The 21,387-nt window shown below is 57.1% G+C and overlaps 2 protein-coding genes across 10 annotated transcripts; both read right to left on the bottom strand.

The window, feature by feature from the left end:
- On the bottom strand, window positions 1-9,529 carry APLP1 (amyloid beta precursor like protein 1). 9 transcript variants are annotated; one of them, XM_057712391.1, is made up of 17 exons: window positions 9,298-9,529; window positions 8,251-8,394; window positions 7,293-7,425; window positions 6,964-7,076; window positions 6,592-6,725; window positions 6,306-6,481; window positions 5,729-5,859; window positions 5,297-5,371; window positions 4,264-4,422; window positions 4,059-4,187; window positions 3,076-3,175; window positions 1,671-1,778; window positions 1,386-1,412; window positions 1,125-1,195; window positions 821-883; window positions 546-689; window positions 1-453 (listed from the first exon to the last, which is right to left on the bottom strand). In XM_057712391.1, exons 1-17 carry the CDS (start codon window positions 9,424-9,426, stop codon window positions 355-357), a joined length of 1,935 nt encoding a protein of 644 aa, XP_057568374.1. In that variant the 5' UTR covers window positions 9,427-9,529; the 3' UTR covers window positions 1-354. The 9 variants fall into 9 exon arrangements, 6 of the variants coding, with proteins under 6 accessions (XP_057568374.1, XP_057568375.1, XP_057568377.1 ...); XM_057712392.1 differs by having other exon boundaries at window positions 1,386-1,409; XR_009049718.1 differs by lacking the exon at window positions 821-883 and having other exon boundaries at window positions 1,386-1,489.
- Window positions 9,530-10,539: 1,010 nt separating this feature from the next.
- On the bottom strand, window positions 10,540-21,261 carry KIRREL2 (kirre like nephrin family adhesion molecule 2). Its single transcript, XM_057710844.1, has 18 exons — window positions 21,232-21,261; window positions 19,035-19,207; window positions 18,119-18,186; window positions 17,735-17,884; window positions 16,983-17,132; window positions 16,662-16,822; window positions 16,124-16,274; window positions 15,764-15,869; window positions 15,492-15,640; window positions 15,030-15,157; window positions 14,807-14,939; window positions 14,421-14,521; window positions 14,039-14,258; window positions 13,458-13,560; window positions 13,059-13,167; window positions 12,662-12,727; window positions 11,468-11,506; window positions 10,540-11,198 (listed from the first exon to the last, which is right to left on the bottom strand). Exons 1-18 carry the CDS (start codon window positions 21,259-21,261, stop codon window positions 11,127-11,129), a joined length of 2,109 nt encoding a protein of 702 aa, XP_057566827.1. The 3' UTR covers window positions 10,540-11,126.
- Between the last annotated feature and the right edge of the window lie 126 nt (window positions 21,262-21,387).

Genomic DNA, 21,387 nt, shown 5'->3' with positions numbered 1-21,387 from the left:
GCTTGGTGGGGAAGAGGACTTTATTGGGATATTAGTGGGGGACACGTGGGAGGGTGAATTCCAGGGAACAACAGACAGTGGGGCCAACTAGTGGTCACCTCAAGGAACAATACATTAATATACAAAATAAATTAAAGTGAGGAGGTCCCAAGCAAGGAGGCAGCTGGGAATACCTGGGGGTTTCTTAGGGGTGGAATTTGGAATTGGAAAGGGGAAATAAGACTTTCCAGCCCCCTCACAAAGGGTGTGAAATGAACTTTTTCAAGACCCCCTCCCCCGGGCTGGGAGTTGGGATTCTGGGGCTCCAGGAAAAGGGAAGGTCTGGGCTCAGCCGAAGGGACGAAGGGGGCTGATTCAGGGTCGTTCCTCCAGGAAGCGGTAGGTGGGGTTTTCATAGCCGTGACGCTGCAGTTCACGCAGCTGCTGCTCCTCCAGGGTCAGCATGGGGTCCACCTGCAGCAGGGGCAGGGGAGGGAGAGCGGACCATGGGGACCTGGCGGCAGATCTCAGAGCCCCGCCTCTCCATTCCAGGTCTCCGTGCTCACCTCCACCACGCCGTGGCTGATAGCCCCGTAGGGCTTCTTCCTGCGCAAGAGCAGCATGGAGAGGACGATCAGGGAGCCCCCACCCGCTCCCACGATCAGCAGACCGGACACGGCCTCTCGGGACACACCTGTGCCAGCTGGTGCCTGCAGGGGGAGGAGAGGGGGCTGGGGTCATCTTGGAGGCTCACCAGGGCCCTGTGTGGCTTTGGGAGTCACAGCCTAGCCACTGACCTCTGACCTCTCCCCCTAAGTACCCAGACTAGTCCTCCTCTTACCAGCTCATCTCTCTGGATCTCCGATGAGTGGAAAGGAAAACCCCTTGGAACAGACACATTCACCTGGGGGAGCAGGAGGTGTCAGGGACCCAGGAGTCTGGATCCCAGCCTCCTCCTCCCCTGGGCCCCAGGAGGGCATCCCCCAGCCCTCTTCTTCCCTAGGACCCTAAAGTCCATGTCCTCAGTCCCTTCTTCCCTCTGAGGCCAAGGAATCCAAACCCCTGGCACCCTCCTCCTTCAGACCTAGGAGTCCAGGCCCCCTCTCCCATCCTCCCTCAGGTGCCCTCAGGTTCAACTAACTTACCTTTCGTTCATACTGCTCCAGGGGGGACATCTTCTCTTTCCCAGAGGATGCAGCAGCTTGTTCTGTGGACCCTACCCCCCAAATCCTATCTCAATCCTGAGAGTCCAGAATGGTAATACCCCCTCCTGGGGAAGGGTTTGGAAGGGGTACCAGACCCCACCCCAGGAGGCCTGAGGTTCCCAGTGTGTGGGCCCTTTTCCATGCTGGGCTCAAGGGCTCAGAGGGATTTGGTGGCTGGGGGCTGCTCTGTGAGACACTCACCTTTTGGAAGGGCCATCGGGGTGTCTGCTGGCAGCCAGAGGAGGCAAGACAGGCGGAACAGTGAAGAGAGGAGAGCATCACTGGAGAAAGTGTGGGGGAACCCCCTCCCAGGGGCCGAGGAAGGAGGATCAAAGATCCTGCAGAGGCCTCCACACCCTCAGACATTCCTTCCCACCCGCTACCACTCACTGTGGTGGCTAAGACACCCCCAGACTTTAGGGGATTAGAATCGAGGTTGGGGGCCTGTCCCCCAGCCCGGGATTATGTCTCTTTGGGTTAACTCACCATCCTTGGAGTCCAGGGGCTGCAGCCCACCCTTGTCCTCACTGCTGCCCGCTGGGGCAGGGGCTTCCAATTCACTGGGGCCCAGGTGTTCAGAGTGGAGGAGTTCCTCTGAGGGGAACGTGCAGAAAGGGGGTGAGGTTGTGAACACAGGGATCCGCAAAACAAAACTGCGTGAATGGATGGCACCCTAACGGTAGAGAGATCGGGGGAGCCCTACGTGTGATCTGGGGAAGTGGGGAGCTGCATGTTGGAGGATGGAGGTTGACGTTCAAGAGAACAGCCTCCTTAAAGAGCAGGAGAATCAGGGTTAGGTGCGGGGCAGCCAGGAGGACGTCTCAACAGATCTGGGGGCTCTGGTGGGTTACACTTTCTGGTCTTTGTGCTCTTGTGCAGGCCCCCAGCTTGAATCTGGCCTGGGTTTGTGACTTGCTCTAACCAACAGAAGGTGGGCCCAAGCCTTAAGAAGACCTGGCAGTTTCCACGTTCCTGCTTTGGGGAGTCCTGAACCACCATGTAGGAAGTCAAGGTCTCCTGCTGGAGAGACCACGTGGAGGGGCTCCATGGAGAAGAGAGGCCCTGAGCCTACATGGAGAGGGAGAGAGGCTCGTTTGTGCCAGAGTCCTAGCCCCTAGCTGACCTGCTAGCCAAATGTAGCGACGTGCGTGACTACCGGCAAGACCGGCAGAAGGAGCACCCAGCAGAACCCAGACCAGACAGCAGAATCTTGAGCAGTGAACATGTTGATTTAATACAACTATAATACCCAGGACATGCTGTCCTATAGTCAGAGGATGAAGATGCCCTATCCTCTGTGCGCACTTGAATTAATCAAAGAAGTTGTGAAATGCAAATTTTCCATCCATGTCTCAAAAGATTCTGATTTAATAGGTGTGGGGTGAGGTCCCTAAACTTGCATGTTTAACAAACTTTTCAAGTGATGCTAATGAATGTCTGTAAAAGACTATGGACCACTTTTAAAGAAAGACTGGAATAAACCTTGGTTTTCCAAATGCTTGAAAAGAAATATATATATATAGAGACAGAGAGAGAGAGAGAGAGAGAGAGAGACAGAGAAAGAAAGAAAGAAAGAAAGAAAGAAAGAAAGAAAGAAAGAAAGAAAGAAAGGAAGGAAGGAAGGAAGGAAGGAAAGGAAGGAAAGAAGGAAGGAAGGAAGGAAGGAAGGAAGGAAGGAAGGAAGGAAGGAAGGAAAGAAAGAAAGAAAGAAAGAAAAAGAAAGAAAGAAAGAAAGAAAGAAAGAAAGAAAGAAAAAGAAAGAAAGAGAGAAAGAGAGAAAGAGAGGAAGAAAGAAAGAAAAATGGTTGATTTAAGCCACTAAATTTTGGAGCTTGTTCCATAGGATAGACGGCTGAAATGGCAGGGTCGGGGGTCAGGAACCAGCACTCACGGATCTGGGGCCGCAGCTCCTGAGCCAGGCGGGGGTTCTGGTCAAGCAGCCCCAGGCTCTGATTCATCCTTTCCTCGATTACGTGAAGATGGGTCTGCACCTGTCGGGGCGTGAGGGTGAAGGATGAACTGAGCAGTGCAGGCTAGAGATGGGGAAACGGAGGCAGGGTGAAGGAGGAAGGTCAAGAGGGTCCACGGGACAGCAGCACACACAATGGACAGGATGTAGGGTACAAAGGCCAGGAATCGGGAAGAAGGAAATTGGAGAAGGAGAAGGAAAAGATGTACAGAAGACAGGATGTGAGAGCCTCGGGAAAGGAAATAAGGAAGAAGGAAGAGGAGTAGTTGCTAGGAAAAGTGGAATACAGGAGACAAGGTAAGTATAGGGCACAAGGAATATGGCAGAGAAGATAGGAAATGGAGGTAAGTGGGTAGGAGGGGCAGAGAGTAGGGTCTGGGGAATAGGAAGTGAGGCTTAAGGGGGTTCTAGAGAAGGAAGTACAACTGGAGGGTCATATAGAAATGATGTGGTTTAAGGACAAGACTTGGAGTTCGAGAGCATAGAATGGAGTCTTCTTGGACAGGAAGAGAACATCCAAGAAACAGGAATTAGGATCTGAAGGCACAAAACAAGGGTTCCAGGGAGAACAGGTAGGGTTCGGGAAAAAGGAGTGTTGAGGGACAGGAACAGGGTTCAGGGAGGTTCAATTCCAGGAAAGGAAGGAAGAATCCAAGGGACAGGAAGTGGGAATTCAAGGGACAAGAAAGAGGTCAAAGGCTCAGGGGGTGGGGGAGGCAGTGTTCTAGGGTCAGGAAGTAGGGATCTGTTCCAAGCACAGAGGGGTAGGGGTTCCGGGGATAGGAAGGAGGTCCAAGGGACAGAAAGAGGGTCTGAGGGGCAAGAGAAGAGTCTGAGGGATGAGGTCCAGGAGGCCGGGGTCTGAGGGCTAGCAGAATATTTGGGAGCTGGAAGAGTCTGAGCACCTGGAAGCGCATCTGCTGGGCCTTCTCGGGGTCCACGGCAGCCACGTGCTGGTAGTGCCTCAGCGTGTGCCTTTGTTCCTTCTGCTCCGCCCGCAGGTAGCGCCGCAGGGCCAGCAGGACACGCTCTGGCTGTGGAAGGCATGAAGACTGCCTGGGCCTGCCCCGCCCTTCCCCCCTCTGCCCTCTGCCCCCACGGCTCCCGCACCTGAGGCGGATCCCCCTGCAGCGCCGCCAGGAAACCTTCCAAGGCAGCCCGGCGCTGGTCGTTGATAAGAGCGATGACTCGGGTGGCATGGGTCTCCACCAGGCGCTGTCGCTCACCGGACACCTGCTCCTCCAGGGTCTGCAGAATGGACTGAAAGTGCTGGCGAGGGGGTGGGCACAGGGTCAGGAGAGGCGTAGCTGGGTGAAACCCCAGTCACAGGCAGTCCGGAAAGGTAGGGCTACACGGCCAAGTGGGGGTGGGGGGAGGTGCTGTGGATCCAGGCCTGGGCAGAGTCAACCTGGGGTGGGACTAGATGACAGGAGACCGGCTGGGGGGGCTGGGGCTCCAGGGCCAGGTAGAGTGGGGGCAGCACTGGCTCTGCTGGGAGCCCAGTTGAAGGTGTACACTGTATGGGGGTGGGAACAATCTAGGAACAGAGCTAGCCCGTGTTAAGGTGAGAGAGACCAAGTATTGCAGGAAAGGTAGGGCTTAGGTCTGGGCAGGGCCCACTGGAGACAGGCTGGAACTAAATAAGACGGAGCAGGGTGGGAGCGAGCGTCAGGGCATGGGGCTAAGCTGGGTGGGGTCTACATGGGTTAGGGCTGTGTCAAGGTGAGGCTGAGAGAGGTGGGTCAGAGAGGCGTGAGGCTGGGCCTCCTGAGGAGGGACTGAGTACACGCGATGTTAGAGGGGCACGGCCAGAGTCGGGGGGCAGGGCCGAGCATCAAAGACAAGGACCTGGTTCTGTCTGCAGGGGCCCAGCTTGGGAGAGGCCTCCAGGGCCAGCCCTCAGAGGTTAGGATCAAGTTCAGACCGGGCAAAACATGGCCAGTGCGAGGAGGAGGAGAGCAAAGTCCAGTTGGATGTAGGCCAAGAGGGGCGGAGCCAAGTGTAGGGGTGGGACCAGCAGAGGCCCACGCAGGTAGGAAGGGGCGAAACCGGATGAGGCCGGACAAAGCCTGAGCCAGGCCGAGACCCCGTAGGCCCCAGGTAGTGGACGGGCCTGAGTAGGATACGTCCGAGGCAGTCTTACCTCATTCAGGGCCTGTCTGTCGGCTTTAGGCAGGTTCTTGGACTGGTTGTCCGCCATGGCCCACTCACGCATCACCTGGGGACAAGGGGAGCTTCAGGATCCTAGAATCAACCCCCCTCACTCCCATCCTTCTTCAGAGTTTCCAGATCCCTTAAGTCCCGCTGCCTCTTGGATTCCCAAGAGAGGGAAGATTCAGAAGGAATTTAAAATGGAAGAGTACCATGCATCAGAGTTTCCACAGAATCCGGTGGCCTCTCAGTGGGGTTCTAGATGGGTCAGGGATCCCGGGTCATCTCAGGGGTGGTGTTGAGGGCTGGGGGTTAAGGGGGGCTTGCCGAGTCTTTAGAGGTAGTCTCACTGTGTCCCTGAGGAATTTGCTGGTATTTAGGAGCTCTGTGCTATGGGGAATCCCAGGGCCCCCAGGACCATCACCTCGTTAATTTGGCGCATCCTGCGTGCCTCCAGATCCATCCTGGCCCGCAGGAAGCCCTCATGCTCACTGGCTTCTCCAGGCATGCCGAAGTACACGTCCACGCCATCTGTGGGCCTTGGGGTGGGAGTCACTGCAAGGCCAGGAGCCAGGGGGTCAGCCAGAAGCCCAGCTCCAGGTCACCTTCCCTTCCCAGAGAACTGCATCTCCTTAGAGCGCCCTGGAGACCCTCACGTGTTGACTTCAGCCACAGCCGCTGCCCGGAGTCCTGTGCGATGTAGTTCTGAACTGGGCCTGTTCTTGTAACGCTGAGGCATCCATTACATGATCCTCCAAGCTTTCCCCCAAGTAATCCTTCCGACCTACCAAATGACTCCTCTACTTCCGCGTACCCTCAAACAACGCTCACTCTTTGCATTCCTCACAGGCTGGCCCTTCCACCTCTGCTTTATCCAAAGCCATTCCCATCCCTCCCATTTCCCCCAACAGGGCTTCTCCTCCACAGGTCCCTCCCAAAGATGCCCCTAACTCATCCTCCCTCCAGGGTGGAGGGGACTAGGGGTTCAGAAACTGCCTCACCTGTGCTGACCTCTGCAGGGGCACGGGAGCTTGCGGGTGGGACTCTTTCCTCCTCTTCAGCCCTGGGGGGCTCCACAAAGTAATCATCCACGGGCTGTAGGAAGGGCTCCTCCTCTTCCTCATCCTCAACCCCCTCAACGCTGCCCCCGGGGGGCCAGGACCGGGTGGAAGGGTCACTGAGGGAGCAGAAGACCCAAGGCAATAAGAACCTGGGCCTTGGCTCCCAGGCTTCCATCTCCTGCCTCAGGAGCCTTGGGTTGGGCATGGAGGGTTCCCTCCCACTCACCCAGCTGCTGTCCCAGACGGGTTGGGGGTCGCTGGAAGCGGGCAGCACACATACTCCACGCCTCGGAACCGATCCGCACCACAGGGCAAAAGCATGCCCGAGCCATGCAGGATGAGGCCCAGGGAGCTGCAGGCCTGCGGGAAGAGCCCAGATGCCAGGACTGTGGGGCGAGAGAGAGGGTAGAGGGGGAGCCTGGATGCCTGAGTCTTGGGGGCTGATTGGGCGGGGAGCCTGGATTCCTGGTTCTGTCCCATTGGAAAGAGAGGGCTGAGGCCCAGACTCTTGGGTTCTGGAGGAGGAGGGTGTTAGGGGACTGGATTCCTGGGTTTGGGGGTGGTGGTGGCGGGGAGGATGAGTGGGCTGGGTCCTGACCTCCTGTGCCTCCTGATGCCTCCGCGTTGAACTCTCGCACTGGTCCATGCGCTCCTGGTGCAAGAACCTGCAGCCTTCAGGCACCAGCAGAGCCTCACTCACAAATTCACCAGCTGGCAAATGGGGGGGCATCAGTGTGAGACACTCCCACAGCCACTAGCCCTTCCCTCCTCAGAATCCAGATCTTTTATCCTCAGAGGCTTCTCTGTCCCACTCTGGACCCAGGCATCCAGCTCCCTAATGTGAGCCTGAAACCAGGGCCAGAATCTCACCCCTTGGAGACCCAGCCCCCACCCCTTTCCGTTCCCCTCCCCCAGCCTGTGACTCACGCAGGCATCGGAAAGGCACAACCTGGTGGTGGGGGTGGGCACAGCTGCCACCCCAGGCATCCCCGCACCATTGCTCCATGGGGATGGCCTGCGTCGCCTGTTCCACACGTGCAATCTGCAGCTCCGGGTACATCTGCGGGCACCGGGTGGGGGCGATCAACCCACAGCCCCGCCCCTACCAGGTGAGCTTCTGCACTGGCCATGTCCCTCTTTAAGGCTCTAATATTCATAAGGACCTCTCCTCCCTAGGCCCTGCTTCTCTGTAGGACAGGTCTTAGATATCTAAGCCCCTCAAGCCCATTGGCCATGCCCCCTAGTATTTCTCCTTAAAAAGCCACGCCATCCTTAGGCTCCGCCCCCTTGCCTGTCCAGTTTCTTTACAAAGGTCCCTCCATTGCCCAAAAGCTCAATCCCTCTAAGCCCACCTCTCTTCTAGTCGCCTCTGCCCCTTCCCCCAATCAGGTTCATCTCCCCATAGATTCTACCCTTCTTTAAGCCTCGCCTCTCTCTCCGGCCTCTCAGTAAGCATCCCTTCTCTTTGTGTTAATCCTGCTTTTCATAGCCACGCCTCCTAGTTTTCCACTCTCCCATTGAGTTCCACCCCTCTCCCAGTCCTGCCTGTCCAAAGGATTTTTTGTTTTAGCCCCGCCTCTCCTTTGGTCACGCCCACCTACACCTACCCTTTAAGGAGTCCACCACATTATCGCTAAACTCCGTCTCTTTCCTGGACACTTTCCTCAGCGGGCAGTCTTTGCACCGTTCCCCTTTCCTGACCTAGTTTCTCAAAAACAGGTCCTGTCCTATCCTAACTTATCCTCTTTGTTAGCCACGTCCCCTAGTTTCCCGTGCCACCTTGGATTCCTCATCTCCCTGCACGACTAGCTTCTTATGGGCGACCCGGCCCCAAGTTGGATCCGCTTTCTTGCTGGCCACGCCGCTCCCAGGAGGTCCCGCCTACCTGTCTGCAGTACTCCAGCACGCGTTGCGGGTCCCGGAGACAGCGTCGTGAGAGCTGTTGGTCTGGTTCCCAGCGGCCGGTGCGCAGGTCCCGGTGAAGGGTTGGGCGCCCGCATAGTCCAGCCACCTGTGCATACCCTGGGGCCTGGGGGTGGGGGCGAGGGGTCAGCGAAGGCACGGGGGACGCTGGCATGTGAGTCTCTTGGTCCTTTGCTCCCTAGGACCCAGATGTGCACACCCCCAGCACCAGCCCCCTCCACCAAGCACCCGCGCGCCGCCTCCGGAGAGGTTCGGTTCCCCGGGAAACAGCTCCCACAGGGCGGGGGCGCCCAAGCTCTGCCGTTGCTATGGCGACCCGGGTCCCCCCGGATTCTCGCGGCCTCGTTGCCGCGGAGACAGGCTCCGCCCTCGCTTCAGCACAGCCAAAGTAGAGCTGAAAGGGTTAAACTTGAATGGCGGGGGAGGAGGCCAGAACCCAGGCGTTCTGAGCCCTCCTCCCTCCATTCCTAGCTCACGCTCGCATTCTCGGGTGCAAAGACCACAGGGCCTGGCTTCAGGGCCCTACAGGCCTGGACACCAAATCCTTGAGGGATGGAGAGCTACATCACGGGTTGGGGGGCGGTGGCTGGGGGCCTAGACTTCTAGGTCTGGGAGCCTTGCGGGAGCCCTCACATGGGTCCAGAGGATGCAAGGGACCCAGATTTTTGGCTCTAGGTGCCTTGCTGCCTGGTGGCTCCTGTTCGGATGGGAAGGGTATGGGGCTGAGTCACCTAGGTCGAGAGGGTCTGAGGGGGCTGAACTTCTGGGCCCAGGGGCTCTGGAAAAGCTAGTGCCTATGCTGGGGTCTGGCGGGGGCTGAGACGACAGATGATGAGGGAGATGGGGACTGGACTTAAGAGTTTCTGAATGCCTAGTGCCGTTAGTGGCGCCTAGGAGCCGGCCACCTGGCTGGAAAGACTACGCTTTCTGCTCTGGACCTGTCGGCATCGGGGTCCAGGGGCCCGGTCCCGCCCCTTCCCCCATCCCCTTGGACCCGGCCGGGCCTCACCTCGGCTGCGCTGGGGCTCCCACCGGCCAGGTTCCCGACGGCGAGTTGCGCGCGCAGAAGCAGCAGAAATAGTGGCAGCAACAACGGCAGCGGGCCCGGACCGCGAGCGGCGGGGCTGGCGGGTCCCATGTCCCGGCCCTCGCGCCCTCACGTCCCGAGCACTTCCGCCCGGCCCGGCCCGGCCCGGCCCGGCCCCAGCGGTGACAGGAGCTCCCAGCGCCACGGCCGCCGCCGCCGCCTCCCGCCGCCCCCGGGCTGCGCCGGCGCCGCCAGCCCCGCCCCGCGCCGGCCCCGCCTTCCTGGCCAGGACAATAGCTTGGCGGCTCTGCTCGCAGCCCAGCAGCTTGGAAACCCCGGGTGGGAGCCTGCGCCAGACCCCCGCCCCCTTGAGAGTCCAGGCGTCCCCTCCCATGCAAGGGCCTAGCCAGGAGCCTGGGTCACGGGCTTCGTGGTTGTGGATTTTTGAATTCTCCCTCAAGACCCTCACCTCCAGTTTTTCCCTCCCTCGAACCCAGACACTCACAAATCATTTCCCTTCTCTTGCAGGGATGCCAGCATCGGAGAACCGCCCCCACCCCAAAATCCTCTCTTGAGGTCCCAGGAATGCAGGCCTCCAAAATTTCCCCAGTCAAGAACACAACAGTTGAGACCCAGTCCTCTTTTCCTTCAGATCCAGGAGTCTGGGTCCCAGGTACCTTCTCTCTCAAGACCAGAGACTAAGCCCTCAGCCCTTTCTCCCTAGACCCACAAGTCTAGGCCTTCTGCTCTGCTTCCCAGGAGTCCCAGTCACCTAGACCTTTAATTGCTAAATAAGGATCCGTGAACCTTTCTTTCAGGATGAGCTGAGGCAGGTACCCAGCACCTCAAGATAAGAGTCGACCTCCATCCCTGCTCTAAGGATCAGGGCATTTCTATTTTCCCACCCCTAGCCTCTCCTTCGCTGCCTCCCCTTCAGGGCTCATTTCTCTGTCTCCTCAAAATGCAGTGCAGAATTGTCTTCCCCAAGCTGACGGGGCAGTCCTGTCATGTGTGTGCATCTGTGCACGTATGTTTGTGTAGATGTATCTTAAAAAAGCCTTGAGTGCTCAGTGCATAGCAAAGGGTGGGGGGTGGCTCATGTTCTTTTTCTGCAGTCACTTTATAGTCTAGGGTAAGAAGAAGGGCCTTGGGGCAGGTTCAATGGACCCCTTCCTTGATAGACAGTTATAATGCCAGGAGAATCTCTAAGACACTCACGTCACAACATTTTTTAATTAAACATAAATATTCTCATTCCCAGATTCCAACACCACCCCTTCACCCCCCACCACAACAGCTCTCACCCTATCCTTACTCCTTGGGTTCGGTTCTTCCATGGCCTTTAAGCAAGGTGGAAAGAATGAAGATAGTGGCCATCTTGGATTCCCAGGGGTGAATGGCCAGTTTGGCTGCAATTCCACGGGTGAAGCAAAGAGCCCCTCGGGGACAGCCAGGACAGGTTCTTCATCTTAATCTGCCTTGTGTTGCCTTTCTTCTTAATGCAGGGGGTCATCTTGAAATATCTTCTTTCAGTGTTTGGAAACAACTTCCTTCTCTGCCCCTAACTCACATCACCCCCTGTCCCCCATCCCTCTGCAAAGGGTCCATGTGCCACCTTGAATCTCTCTTACGCAGGGGAAGAGGCAGGCACAGTGGCCTTCTTGCTCCCACTTGGGACATCCCCTTTGGCTGAGCTTACTGTATATCAATAACCCAGACAATGGCAATGATCTTTCCCTCCCCTCAATGTTCAATTTTGGGAGAGTAAGGTCGCCAACTTATTCTGGTTCCTCAGAAATCAGGACAATCCATTATGGCAAGTTGAAGACCCCAGGACTCTTCAGTTGGAGACATGTCACACATGAGTCTGGAGACGTGGATGGCTGGGTGTGGAGAAGGCAGAATATGGGAAGGGGGGTGTGCTGGGGGCCAGATCTGGGGGTACAAAGGATGTGGGTTTGATGTAGCTGGCAAAAGCTCGAGGATGGGGTGTGGTCAGATAACCTGCCCGGGCTCTATATAGCCTGCAGGGGGGGACCATGCCAACATGTGGGTTGAAGTCATAAAAGGTAGGGGTCCCTGGAGGTCCGAGAGGGGAAGAGGGTGGTAGGAAGAGACCTCCTCCAGGGGCTTCTCCAAGGCTCAGGCTCACACTGACTCCTCGGACCTTGTAGTAACCATTGGTTGGGTCCTGAGGGGACAAAATGGGACATGGTAAAGTATGTAAGGGTATAGAAGGGTGGGGGTCACTGATGGAGAGACACACTGAGATAGAGCCAGACCTAGGGAGAGATGAAAAGATAGAAACAGGAGCAGTCAGAGACCCAGAGACATACAGACTGGTAGAAGGACAAAGTGAGACAGAAAAACAGTGACAAGAGATGAAGGGACAGAAGGAGGTGAGCAGACAAAGGCAGAGACAGTGGGATATAGGCCTGCTGAGGAGCAGCGGTGTGGAAAGAGATGCAGAGGGAACAAGAGAGAGAAATTGAGATCAAGACATTCATTCATTCATTTTCCCAACAGTCCTGAGACTTTGATTGTGTTATGACTTGTGCTGCTGCTGGAGACATTTCTCACTAGGACTGACCTAGCCCTGCCCTCATGGAGATCCCAGGCCCAAGGAAAAATGATGAGTCACCAGATAGAGTCAAGAAGGGTCAGGGTTGTGATGGAGGAAGTCCAGGCAATGACTGGGACAGTGATGGGGGAATCTTTAGATTGTGATGGGGAAGCCTAGCTCACAGTGGTCATGGCTGTGAGGTGAAACACAGACAGAATGATCAGGGCTGTGAGGAGGGAAGCATGAGCTTTCTGGAACAAGAAATGTTTGTGTTGAGACCAGAGGAATGATGGAGAGAATTAGGTAGGTATGTGAAGAAAGGTAGGAGTGTTTTCAGGTCAAGAGAATAGCATGTGCTACATACAGAGAAGAGAGAAAAGGGCTCTGGATTGGGGATTGGGGTCAGTGGGTCCCAAAAGAGATGGGGCCCCAAAGGAGGGACAAGTTTGGGGAAATGTGAGGCCAGTGGGGAACCTGGTAGGTAGAAGGGGCCTGGGTGAAGCAACCAGGGAGAGGCATCTAGAAGGCCTGAAACAGGACTGTAATGGGGAAACCTTTTGGGGCTCAAGATGGAGGCCAAAGCTGGGGCAGATGTGTTGGCATAGTCAGCAGGTGAGCAAACTGAGACTGTGGAGGTGGGTGAGACAGCCCAGGAGGCAGCAAGAAGTGGGTGGAAGGGGCTAGGTGCCAGCTCTGGGGGCAACGGAATGAAGAAGGAGGGAATGGAAGTGAGGAGAGAGTTGGAGACACAGTGAAGGGAGACCCCCTCCTCTCAACACTCACCTTGGTCTCCAGAGCTTCCTCCTCATCCAGCACCAGGTCACTGTGGTTCGTGTGCACGACGGGGCCCTGGGGTTGAGAGCTTAGTGAAAGGGAGTGCAGAGGAGCCTCTGGCCACAGTGCTAGGCCCCAGAGACCCTCAGTTGAACATCTGAGGCCAGGCAGGAGGGACCAAGGGCACCTGGGAGCTGGGGTCTGGACTCAGGACAACAAGGAGCCCTAGGGACATAGTGGGTCTAGGGAATAATTGGACAGGGGCATATTTGGATCTGGGGGTTGCTGTTGGGACTAGAGCTCTATTTGGGTTTTGGGGGCTCAGCTGGGACTGGGATCACAACTGGGACTGGGTTATTATTTGGGTCTTGAGGTAGAGTCAGGTCTGGGGACCCTGGCATCCTACCTGGTCCTTGCCGCTGCCTGTCTCCTCCTCAGGACCCCTCGAACTGGAGCCATCGCTGCTCCCTGGGATTCGCACCAGGTTCTTTTGCTTGGAGAAAGAGGCTGAGGCCAGGGACATTGGGGGTAGGGGCAGAGGTAAGTGATGCGGCTGGGTCACGGTTTGTGGAGACCGGAAGAGAGAGGACTGGGGCAAATCAGGTCAGGAGGTTGGGAACCAAAGAGAAAACCCTGGCCTAGAAGGGTAAGGGGTGTGTGGCCCTGAGGAGATGGAGTTAGAGCTTGAGTGGGGAATCAGGTCCTGAATGTACGCCAAGCCCAGTGAGGGTCTAGAGAGGCAGGACTGGGACCAGGTCCCAAGACCAGGCCAGGCAGCGAGCAGGGCTTGTGTGTGTACTGACCCTTGCTGTGGTGCCAGCAGCAGAGGGCCACCCCAGTGATGACCATAAGGAGAGTCATGGCCACGGTGGCCACTCCAGCCACAATCCGCACAGTGGGCAGCAAGTCTGTGGGAAGAAGAGAGGGTTCCTGGGAAGGCTGAGCAGAAGACTGAGCAGGAACTGGGGAACAGGGCTCAGGGTTTTGGAAGGGGATCTCTGGGTTTGAAGATCACCAAGTTTGGGGATTCCAAGTTTTGCAGTCCCCTAGCTTGGGGTCCCTGGGTTTAAGGGCTCATGAACTTGTGATTTCACAAGTTTAAACTCCCTGGCTTTAGGGAGTCTTGGAGTTTGAGCATATTTTTACTTTGCCTATATTTGGTGATTGCCTTCTTTGGAGCCCCTAAGTGTAAGACATCTCTCAGTTTAGAATTCTGTATTTGAGGGAAATTATTGTTTGGGGGTCTCAGGATTCAATGGACACATAGTTTTGAAGCTGCCAAGGTTTGGGGGGGGTCTCTGCATTTGAGGGTCCTCTGTTTGGGGATTGTGGCATTTGGGAGGCTTGAAATATTCAGGTTTGGGGCCTTCAGGCCCAGGGTCTCACCTCTACGTCCCAGGCTGACCTGGGTGCCTCCTTCGCCCAACCGGTTCCGGGCACTGCAGTTGAAGCCCCGGCTAAAGTCGGACTCCTGGGTCCCCGAAATGTGTAGCACAGAGATCAGGCCTGGACCCTGTCCCCCGCGGCCCTCTGGGGCTGGGAATGTCTCCACCAGGAACCGACCCCGTGACCCTGCCGTCAGGAAGCCCTCATCCCAAGACCAGACCTTGGAGCACAAGAGAGGAAGGTCACTGAGGAGACTAAGGAGGACGGGAAGAGGCAGGTAAGGTGTCGGGAAAGTCAGAGGTAATCGCAGCAGTTTTGGGAGTCCGGCTAGGAGGTCCGGAAGCACCGCTGGATGGGTCATGAGAGTGGGGACTTTCCTTACCACGGCTTCTGGAGCGGGGGAGGCGAAGACTAGACACTGCAGGCGGGCGGGGCCCCTCAGGAAGGCGGGCGCAGAGGGCAGGGCCGTCACTACAGGGGGAGCTGGTTTGGAGATTGAGGACCAATCAGAGGAGACGCCCCGCCCTCCCCAAAGCTCGTTCTCAAGCAGGCGGGGCCAGGCCTGGGCCCTCCCCACTAATCCCAACCAAGCAGGCCACGCCTCTCACTTCGAACCCCGCTGAGGTTTGCCTTCCCTAGGTCAAGCTGCAATCCCCCGGCCCCCGCCATCTGTTAAGCACCCCTTCTCAAGGCCACGCCCCCTCGCCCCCTCTGCCCACTTCTTATCCCAGGACCTGCCAGGCCCACTAGGAAGCACCGCTTTCTCACCGTTCACGGTCAACCTAGCTTCCGCAGCGCCGCCCCCCAGGCCCGAGAGCCCCGGCTCAGCTCTGCACACGTAGTCCCCTGCATCCTCGGGCCCCACCGCGGGAAGACGCAGCGTGGGCCCGGAGGCCAGCACCTGGGATAGGGAAAGGGCGTCAGGGTACGACCATGGGAGGAAGCCCCATCTACTGCCAGCCATGGCCACAAGCCCCAGGTCTGGCCTCACCTGCGCGTCCCCGCGGCGGGTCCAGGTTACCCGTGGAAGCGGATTCCCGCGCCAGACACAGCTGAAGGAGGCGTCCTCCCCTACGTCCACGGACAAGGGTTTCGGCTTTGCGTGCAGAATCGGCCCGACTGGAGGAGACGGACGAGGGGTCACATGACCAGGGAAGGCTGCAACTTCTGACTCCGGATCAGCCACTCAGAAACGACACCCACAAGGGCCCACTGGGTTTAAGCCCCTTGTTCACAACTCAGCTCACACGTGCGGCTCACAAGCCCCGGCCCCGCTCTCGCCCCGCCCCTGCTCCACTTTGGCAATGGTCCATCCAGTACAGCCGAATTGCGTCAAAATCCTACTTCGGCCGCATAACCTCCCGCAGCCGGTCTTAGCCACGCCTCACCGTAGCCCCCGCTCCCATTTTGCTCGCCCCACTTTGGCCACACCCACGGCCCCGCCCAGGCTCACACTGCACATCCAGCGCGGTGCTGCGGTTGGCGCTACCCACCGCGTTGCTGACCTCGCAGGACACCGGTGCAGTCAGGAAAGAAGCGTCCGCCACTACCTCCAACATTGGCCCGCGCGCCCCGAGCACCGGGGAGCCCCCCTTTGCCCACCTGCGAAGGTGGTGGGCTGTTAGTGTTGTCCTTGCTACTCAAACACACCTACTCATGTCCTAGCCCCGGTCCTTCCCCAGGCCCGTGCTCCCGGCGGGGGAAAGAAATGATCTGCATCCTCACCTATAGCCGGTGACAGGGGGCTGGGCTGTGGCCTGGCATAGAAAAGTGACCTTCTCTCCCTCCTGCACTGTCTGCGGTTCTGCAGACAGAGTCACCACGGGGGGGTCTGTAGAGGTGAGTCAATGATCAAGCGGTGGGCAAGAACATGGAACAGCCCCACGGATGACCTAGCAGTCCAGTTCTCAGGTCCTCCACCCCAGGAGTCTTCGTTTTCAGCTAGGAGTCTAGGCTTCCATTTTCCAATTACCCCAGGGACCCAAGGTCCACAGCCCCCTCCTTCCTCATACCTGAAGGACAGGCCCCAGACCCCTCTTTCCCCAAGGACCTCAGGCTCAAGACCCAGTGTCCAACTGCACTCACACTGCAGGCTCAGTGTGATAGCTGTGTCCTTCCCTGCCGGCAGGGCCTGGCTCCGGGCCCGGCAAATGAAGCTGGCTCCATCATCACGGCTGGAAGGTGTCAAAGATAAGATGCTCTCCGCTGACCCAGTGGTTCCTTCCTTCAATAGGGTCTGTAGATTATGAATAATAGTGACGATTTCATCTACCCTTACGTAGTACTTACTTTATGTCAGGCACTCTTCTAGGCATTTATAAATATTAGTTTATTTAATCCTCACAACTATCCTAGAGGTGCATACTACTATTAACTCCATTTTACAGATAAGTAAACTGAGGGACAGAGAGGTTAAGATCAATCAACTAATGAGGGGCTGAGCCAGGATTTGAACCCAGCTAGTGTAGCCCTAGAGTCCTTAGGCTTTAGTACATACCAAGGATCCCAAGCCTTGAATTCCTGCCCTCCCATGCCCTTTTCTCCTCTGGATGAGCCTGTGGTCTAAGCGGATGCCCAAATTCCCCCAAATGAGCAAGGGCTGGCACAGAGACTTGGACCTGACCTGGCGGAAGGTGGCCCCGTCCAGCCGGACCCCATCTCGGAACCACAGCAGCTCAGGGGTGGGGCGGGCATCCCCACGGCTCCGACAGGTCAGATTTGCAGGAACCCCAGCAACCAAAGACACAGAGGGGCCGCCCAGCACCTGGGGGGGTTCTGGAGGCACTGTAGAGTGGATCTGGGTCAGAGCTGGATCCTAGGCCCAGAGACCCTGATCTTCCCAGCTCTAACCAACCACTCCTCCGTTCTCCCCAAACTCTGATATTCCTAGCTAACACCGGCAGTCTCCCTGGGCTCCCCAGGGACACGTGGATTGGGTCCTCACCCAGCACGTGTAATTGGGCTGGTCGAGACCGGAGGCCTGCTTGTGTAGCCTGACATTCATATGATGCTTCATCTTCTAGCTCCACGGGCTTAATGTGGAGGTTGTGCTGGCCACTGGCTGCATTCCCTGATATCCAGTACCGGGACCACCCTGGAGTCAGAGCAGAGGCAGTCACACCACGGTTCTGAGGTCCTGGCCTCAGGCCTCCTTTCCCAGACATCCCACACCGGAGAGACACTACCAAAAGTGGGTGCTGGGCTAGAGAGACACTAACCCTCTCCTGATCCAGAGTCACTGCAGACTTGAGGGTGACAAATACAGAAAAGAAAAGAAAAGAAAAGAAAAGAAAAGAAAAGAAAAGAAAAGAAAAGAAAAGAAAAGAAAAAAGCAAGAAAACACACTTGCCAAAAAAGTCAGATTAGATGCTACTTCTTGGGTGAGGAGGGAGTGGGTTGTGATAGGGGAAGGGAATAAGGACTTCTGGGGAGCTGGTAATGGACCTGGGTAGTGGTTATACGGGTGTCTATTTTAGAATTTACTGCACTTATGCAATATTTTACAATAAAAATAAAAATTCCCAAACCCTATGGGTCACCTCCGAAGAAGCTGAAGATTCAGGACTCCCAAGTGTTTCCCTGAGCCCATTAATTTCCCAAACTTGAAAACATCAAAATAGAAACTTCAGTTACAGCCCAAGCCCAGCACCCCCACCCTGGAGCCAGTCCCTCCCTGAGTAGACAGGACAGCCTCACCTGGCAGGTCTCTCTCGCCCCCTAGAGCCAGCCCATCCTTAGTCCATTGAACCAGCCCCCAATATGCACCCAGGGCACAGGGCAGCCGGGCCTCGCCCCCCAGCAGTACCACCAGGTCCTCTGGCTGTTGCAGGAAGTGGGGCGACAAGCCTAGGAGAATGGGGCGGAGGAGCAGAGCAGAGTTTAGCACCTTCAAGAGCTCCCTCATTCAGGAGGGAATTCAGTCCCCAATCCCCTCTGCCCTCAGACCCAGAAGCCCAGGCTCCCAGAGTTCTTCTCCCTCATACCCAGGAGTCTGAACCCTCAGCCCCATGGTCCCCAGTAAAGTGACAACTGGCAAACAACCCTTTCCTATATTTATCTGCCCCCCACCCCTCGCAGTACCTGCACGCCCTCTGAGGCAGAAGAAGAGGACGAGGAGTGCGGGGACCAGCATCCTGAGTGTGTGTCCCCTAAAATCCAGCAGACTTGCTGTTGCACTGGCTTCCCTGCCAGCTCCTTCCTCGGCAGCACACCTCCCACCACTCTGGCCTGGAGTCCTTTTCGCTCCCCGAATCTTCGCTCCAGGCTAGAAGCCCCCCTGTCTCTGGCCTGCAGTTCCCCTAGTCTGCTCCGCCACAGGCCCCGCAGCTCTGAAACGCAGGCCAGTTCGGCGCGCTTGGTCTCGGAGAGACCCTGGAGGACCAGATCCCACTCGCCCCGCCCCGGCCCGCCCCCTGGGAGACCCGCCCTCTTCCCATTGAGAAACTCCCGCGGCCCAGACACGGATGAATGGGTGCACGCAGGGTGGCGGGGGGTGGGTTCCCCTAGCCGCAGGACACCCCAGCCTCCTTTCGGTCTGGGAGCTGGAACACCTGGGTCGAAGGAGGGGGTACCGGCTGGGTTGGACACCTGCACCCTGCCGGGTTGGGGGGTGGCTGACGGTGAGGAGGAGGGAGGGGAGGGAGTGGAAGAAACTTGCTCAGCCCGGGTCCTGGAGGGACCGCGCTGAGTGGAAACGGAGCTATAAATGGGAACCACTGGGGACCCGCTAGTTTCCGCGCCCTGGGGAGGCGGGGCCCGGGGCTCCCCTGGGCCTGGTGGGTCAGCAAGCGGGCACCGGGTTTGCCTGGGGGGGCAGCTGAGACCCCCCCGAGAAGAGGGGGTTCAGCTCTCCCCACCTCAAAATCCCTTCTCGAAATATTCCTCTGCCTGCCTTGTTAACACTGCAAACCATAGCACGTCCTAAGATCCAGGAATCCAGGCCCCCAGCCCCTCGTTTCCCGGGACCCTGCGGTCCGGGACCACCCCCTCGTCCCACTCGGCCGTGGTTGCCAGGCGACGGCTGGGAGGCGGCGGCGCCCGGGCTGAGTCAGGCGGGGAGGCTGGGAACCGCGCAGCTTGTCCTGACGGCTGCATGCCGCCCAGCTGGGGCGTTCCCACGCTGCCCACCGGCGGTGCGCTGCGCAGCTGGCCGGGCAGGTGGGTGGGACCCTGAACCGACAGAGGGGGTACTGGGGACCTGGGACACTGGGTCTGACATTCTTGAGCCTGTAGGCACTGGGGATCCACACTCCGTTGTTCCTGAGCTCAGATTCTTGTGTCCCTATATAGCAGGGGCATGGACCCCAGGATTCTAAGACTAGGAGTTCAGACCTCTGAGGACTGAGAAGCTAATGGCCTGAACTCCAAGTTTCTGAGGAGTTGGGAACTCAACTAGGTCCCCTGCCTGCAGCAGAGTGCAGTTGGGAAAGGATGACCTGGGGTCAGAAAATCTGGTCTTAAGTTTTAGAGTCAGTGGATTTAACCACCAATCTCTCTCCCACACCCACACAGGCCCAGGAGGATTTGAAAATCAACAGACAGTGAACATCTGCCCTAAGTCCTGTGTGTGTGTTTGGAGGGTGGGGGTGGGGGGAGGATGTGAGGCATGAACTCCCAGGTCCTTGGGAAGAAGGGGGCCTGGACTCCTGAGTCTGAGAGAGTGGATCCTGCAGACCCAGACTTCTAGAACTCTTGGCTTCTGTTTTGGGGATCCAGCCCCTGGATTTTGAAATAGGATGAACTTTGGGCCAGGACTCCCAAGTCTTGAGGTGGAAGTTAGGTAGTAAGGCTGTTTTTCCAAACACCTGATATCACTTCCCCTTCCTGGCTCTCTGGGGCCACAGGCATGGAAAGATGGAGAGCCTGAGGTCCCAGGAGCATCCAGAGAAGGAAAACATCCAAGGTGGAGGGTGGAAGGTTTGTGCTAATTAAAGTTCCCAGCAACGGACAGCTCTATGCCCTGTCCCTGAGGGATACCATCTGGTGATGGCCCTGTGACAGAACCTCCAGCTCTGCATCCAGCCCATTCCCCAGGAGGCATGGGGGCAGTTGGAAGAGGGAATGTGGGAGGAGGGCAAGGAGTCAATAACGGGAGGGAAGAAGAAAGACTAGAGGGAGCATCAAGGATGGAGCCGTGGGGGCTCAGGCCAGATGCCTCATCTTGTTTCTGGAGAAGGACCAGATGGGGGTCGTGGAGGGGAGAGAGAGAAAAAACAAGCAGTTCCAATTCCTGCAGGAGATAAGCGGGCAGAAGAAGCTTATCCCATGTGGGTGTGTATGCGCACACTGGGGCGGGGGGGGGGGGGGGGCAGTGAGCAGGCCAACCAGCATATGGTTATAAAATTCAAAGATGTGACAATCAGGAGGACTCAGTGATGGAGAAACAAATAAAAGAAAGAGGCACAGTCAAAGGCTGACTGAGAACAAATATTTATTGAGCTCCTGGTGTGTGTGCCAGACAGAGTATGGAGTGGGGGAGAGATAGAGGTGAGAGCAGAGACAGAGAGAGAAAAACATACACATACAGGCACAGACAGTGAGAGAGTTAAAGGCAAGGCTGACTGACATGCAACCACCTAAAGGGGGGAGCGGGGGAAAAAGACATTGAGTCAGAGAAGGAGTGTCTCAAAGCGATGGAGAAAGAGAAGAAAATAAATCGAGATGGATTGAGGGAGGGAGAGAGACAGACACAGCCCCCCAGAAGGAAAGAAGAGACAGAAAGAGAGAGAGGGAACTAGACAGAGGGAACTAGACAGAGGGAAGCTTCGTGAACTCACAAGGCCCTTGCCAGGCGGTCTCGGACCCTACCTTTCACTCTCACCCACTCTGACTGCCTGGCACAGTTACACCTTAGACATTTACACACTCACACACACTGTACAAGCTTTCACAGATCACAGTTCACTCTCATCTTCCCCAGGCTCACACACATGCTTACACACTCACAAGCACTTCACACACATGTGTGCACAGATATCTGCACTCTCCCAGTCTCTCAACACACATGCTTGCACACTCCTCAGCAGAGATCCCTGGTATCCCTGAGAGAGGGATGTCTACTCAAGGAAGGAAGGGACTTGAAGGTCATGTAGCAGGCTAGGAAGAGCCGGGGAGTCTTACTGCCAATGCTGGGCCTGGCTCTCTGCTCCCCATGCTGAGCTGGGACCTCCTGAGTCTGACCTGCTGCCCCTTACCCCTGGCCCAAGCCAGGCCCTTGGAGTCATGGGGGCTGGGGAGGCACTTAGGAATGTGCCCGCTATGTGCTGACAGGGGATTTCTTGCTCCAGCTGTGCCGGGAGGAGCCTGTTGGGCAGAGGCGTGAAGCTGGAGACTTGGGAGGGTGCCTGGGG

The sequence above is a fragment of the Hippopotamus amphibius genome, chromosome 16 (assembly GCF_030028045.1).
Source record: "Hippopotamus amphibius kiboko isolate mHipAmp2 chromosome 16, mHipAmp2.hap2, whole genome shotgun sequence".
NCBI classification, from domain to species: Eukaryota; Metazoa; Chordata; class Mammalia; order Artiodactyla; family Hippopotamidae; genus Hippopotamus; species Hippopotamus amphibius.
The sequence above is the reverse complement of the archived record's forward strand: the minus strand, read 5'-3'. Positions and strand labels throughout refer to the sequence as shown.

Bases quoted from the DNA above. Each gene is read 5' to 3' on its own strand.
- APLP1 (XM_057712391.1), bottom strand. From the start codon at position 9,426: ATGGGACCCGCCAGCCCCGCCGCTCGCGGTCCGGGCCCGCTGCCGTTG. The intron at 6,726-6,963 runs GTCAGGACCCAG...CTCTTCCCGCAG, and splicing joins GGCATCAGGAGGCACAGGAG to GCCTGCAGCTCCCTGGGCCT. The intron at 1,779-3,075 runs GTGAGTGCTGGT...CGTTCCCCTCAG, and splicing joins GGAGCTGCGGCCCCAGATCC to AGGAACTCCTCCACTCTGAA.
- KIRREL2 (XM_057710844.1), bottom strand. From the start codon at position 21,261: ATGACTCCAAGGGCCTGGCTTGGGCCAGGG. The intron at 14,940-15,029 runs GTGAGGCCAGAC...TCCCTATCCCAG, and splicing joins CCCGCCGCGGGGACGCGCAG to GTGCTGGCCTCCGGGCCCAC. The intron at 14,259-14,420 runs GTAAGGAAAGTC...TTGTGCTCCAAG, and splicing joins CCCCCGCTCCAGAAGCCGTG to GTCTGGTCTTGGGATGAGGG.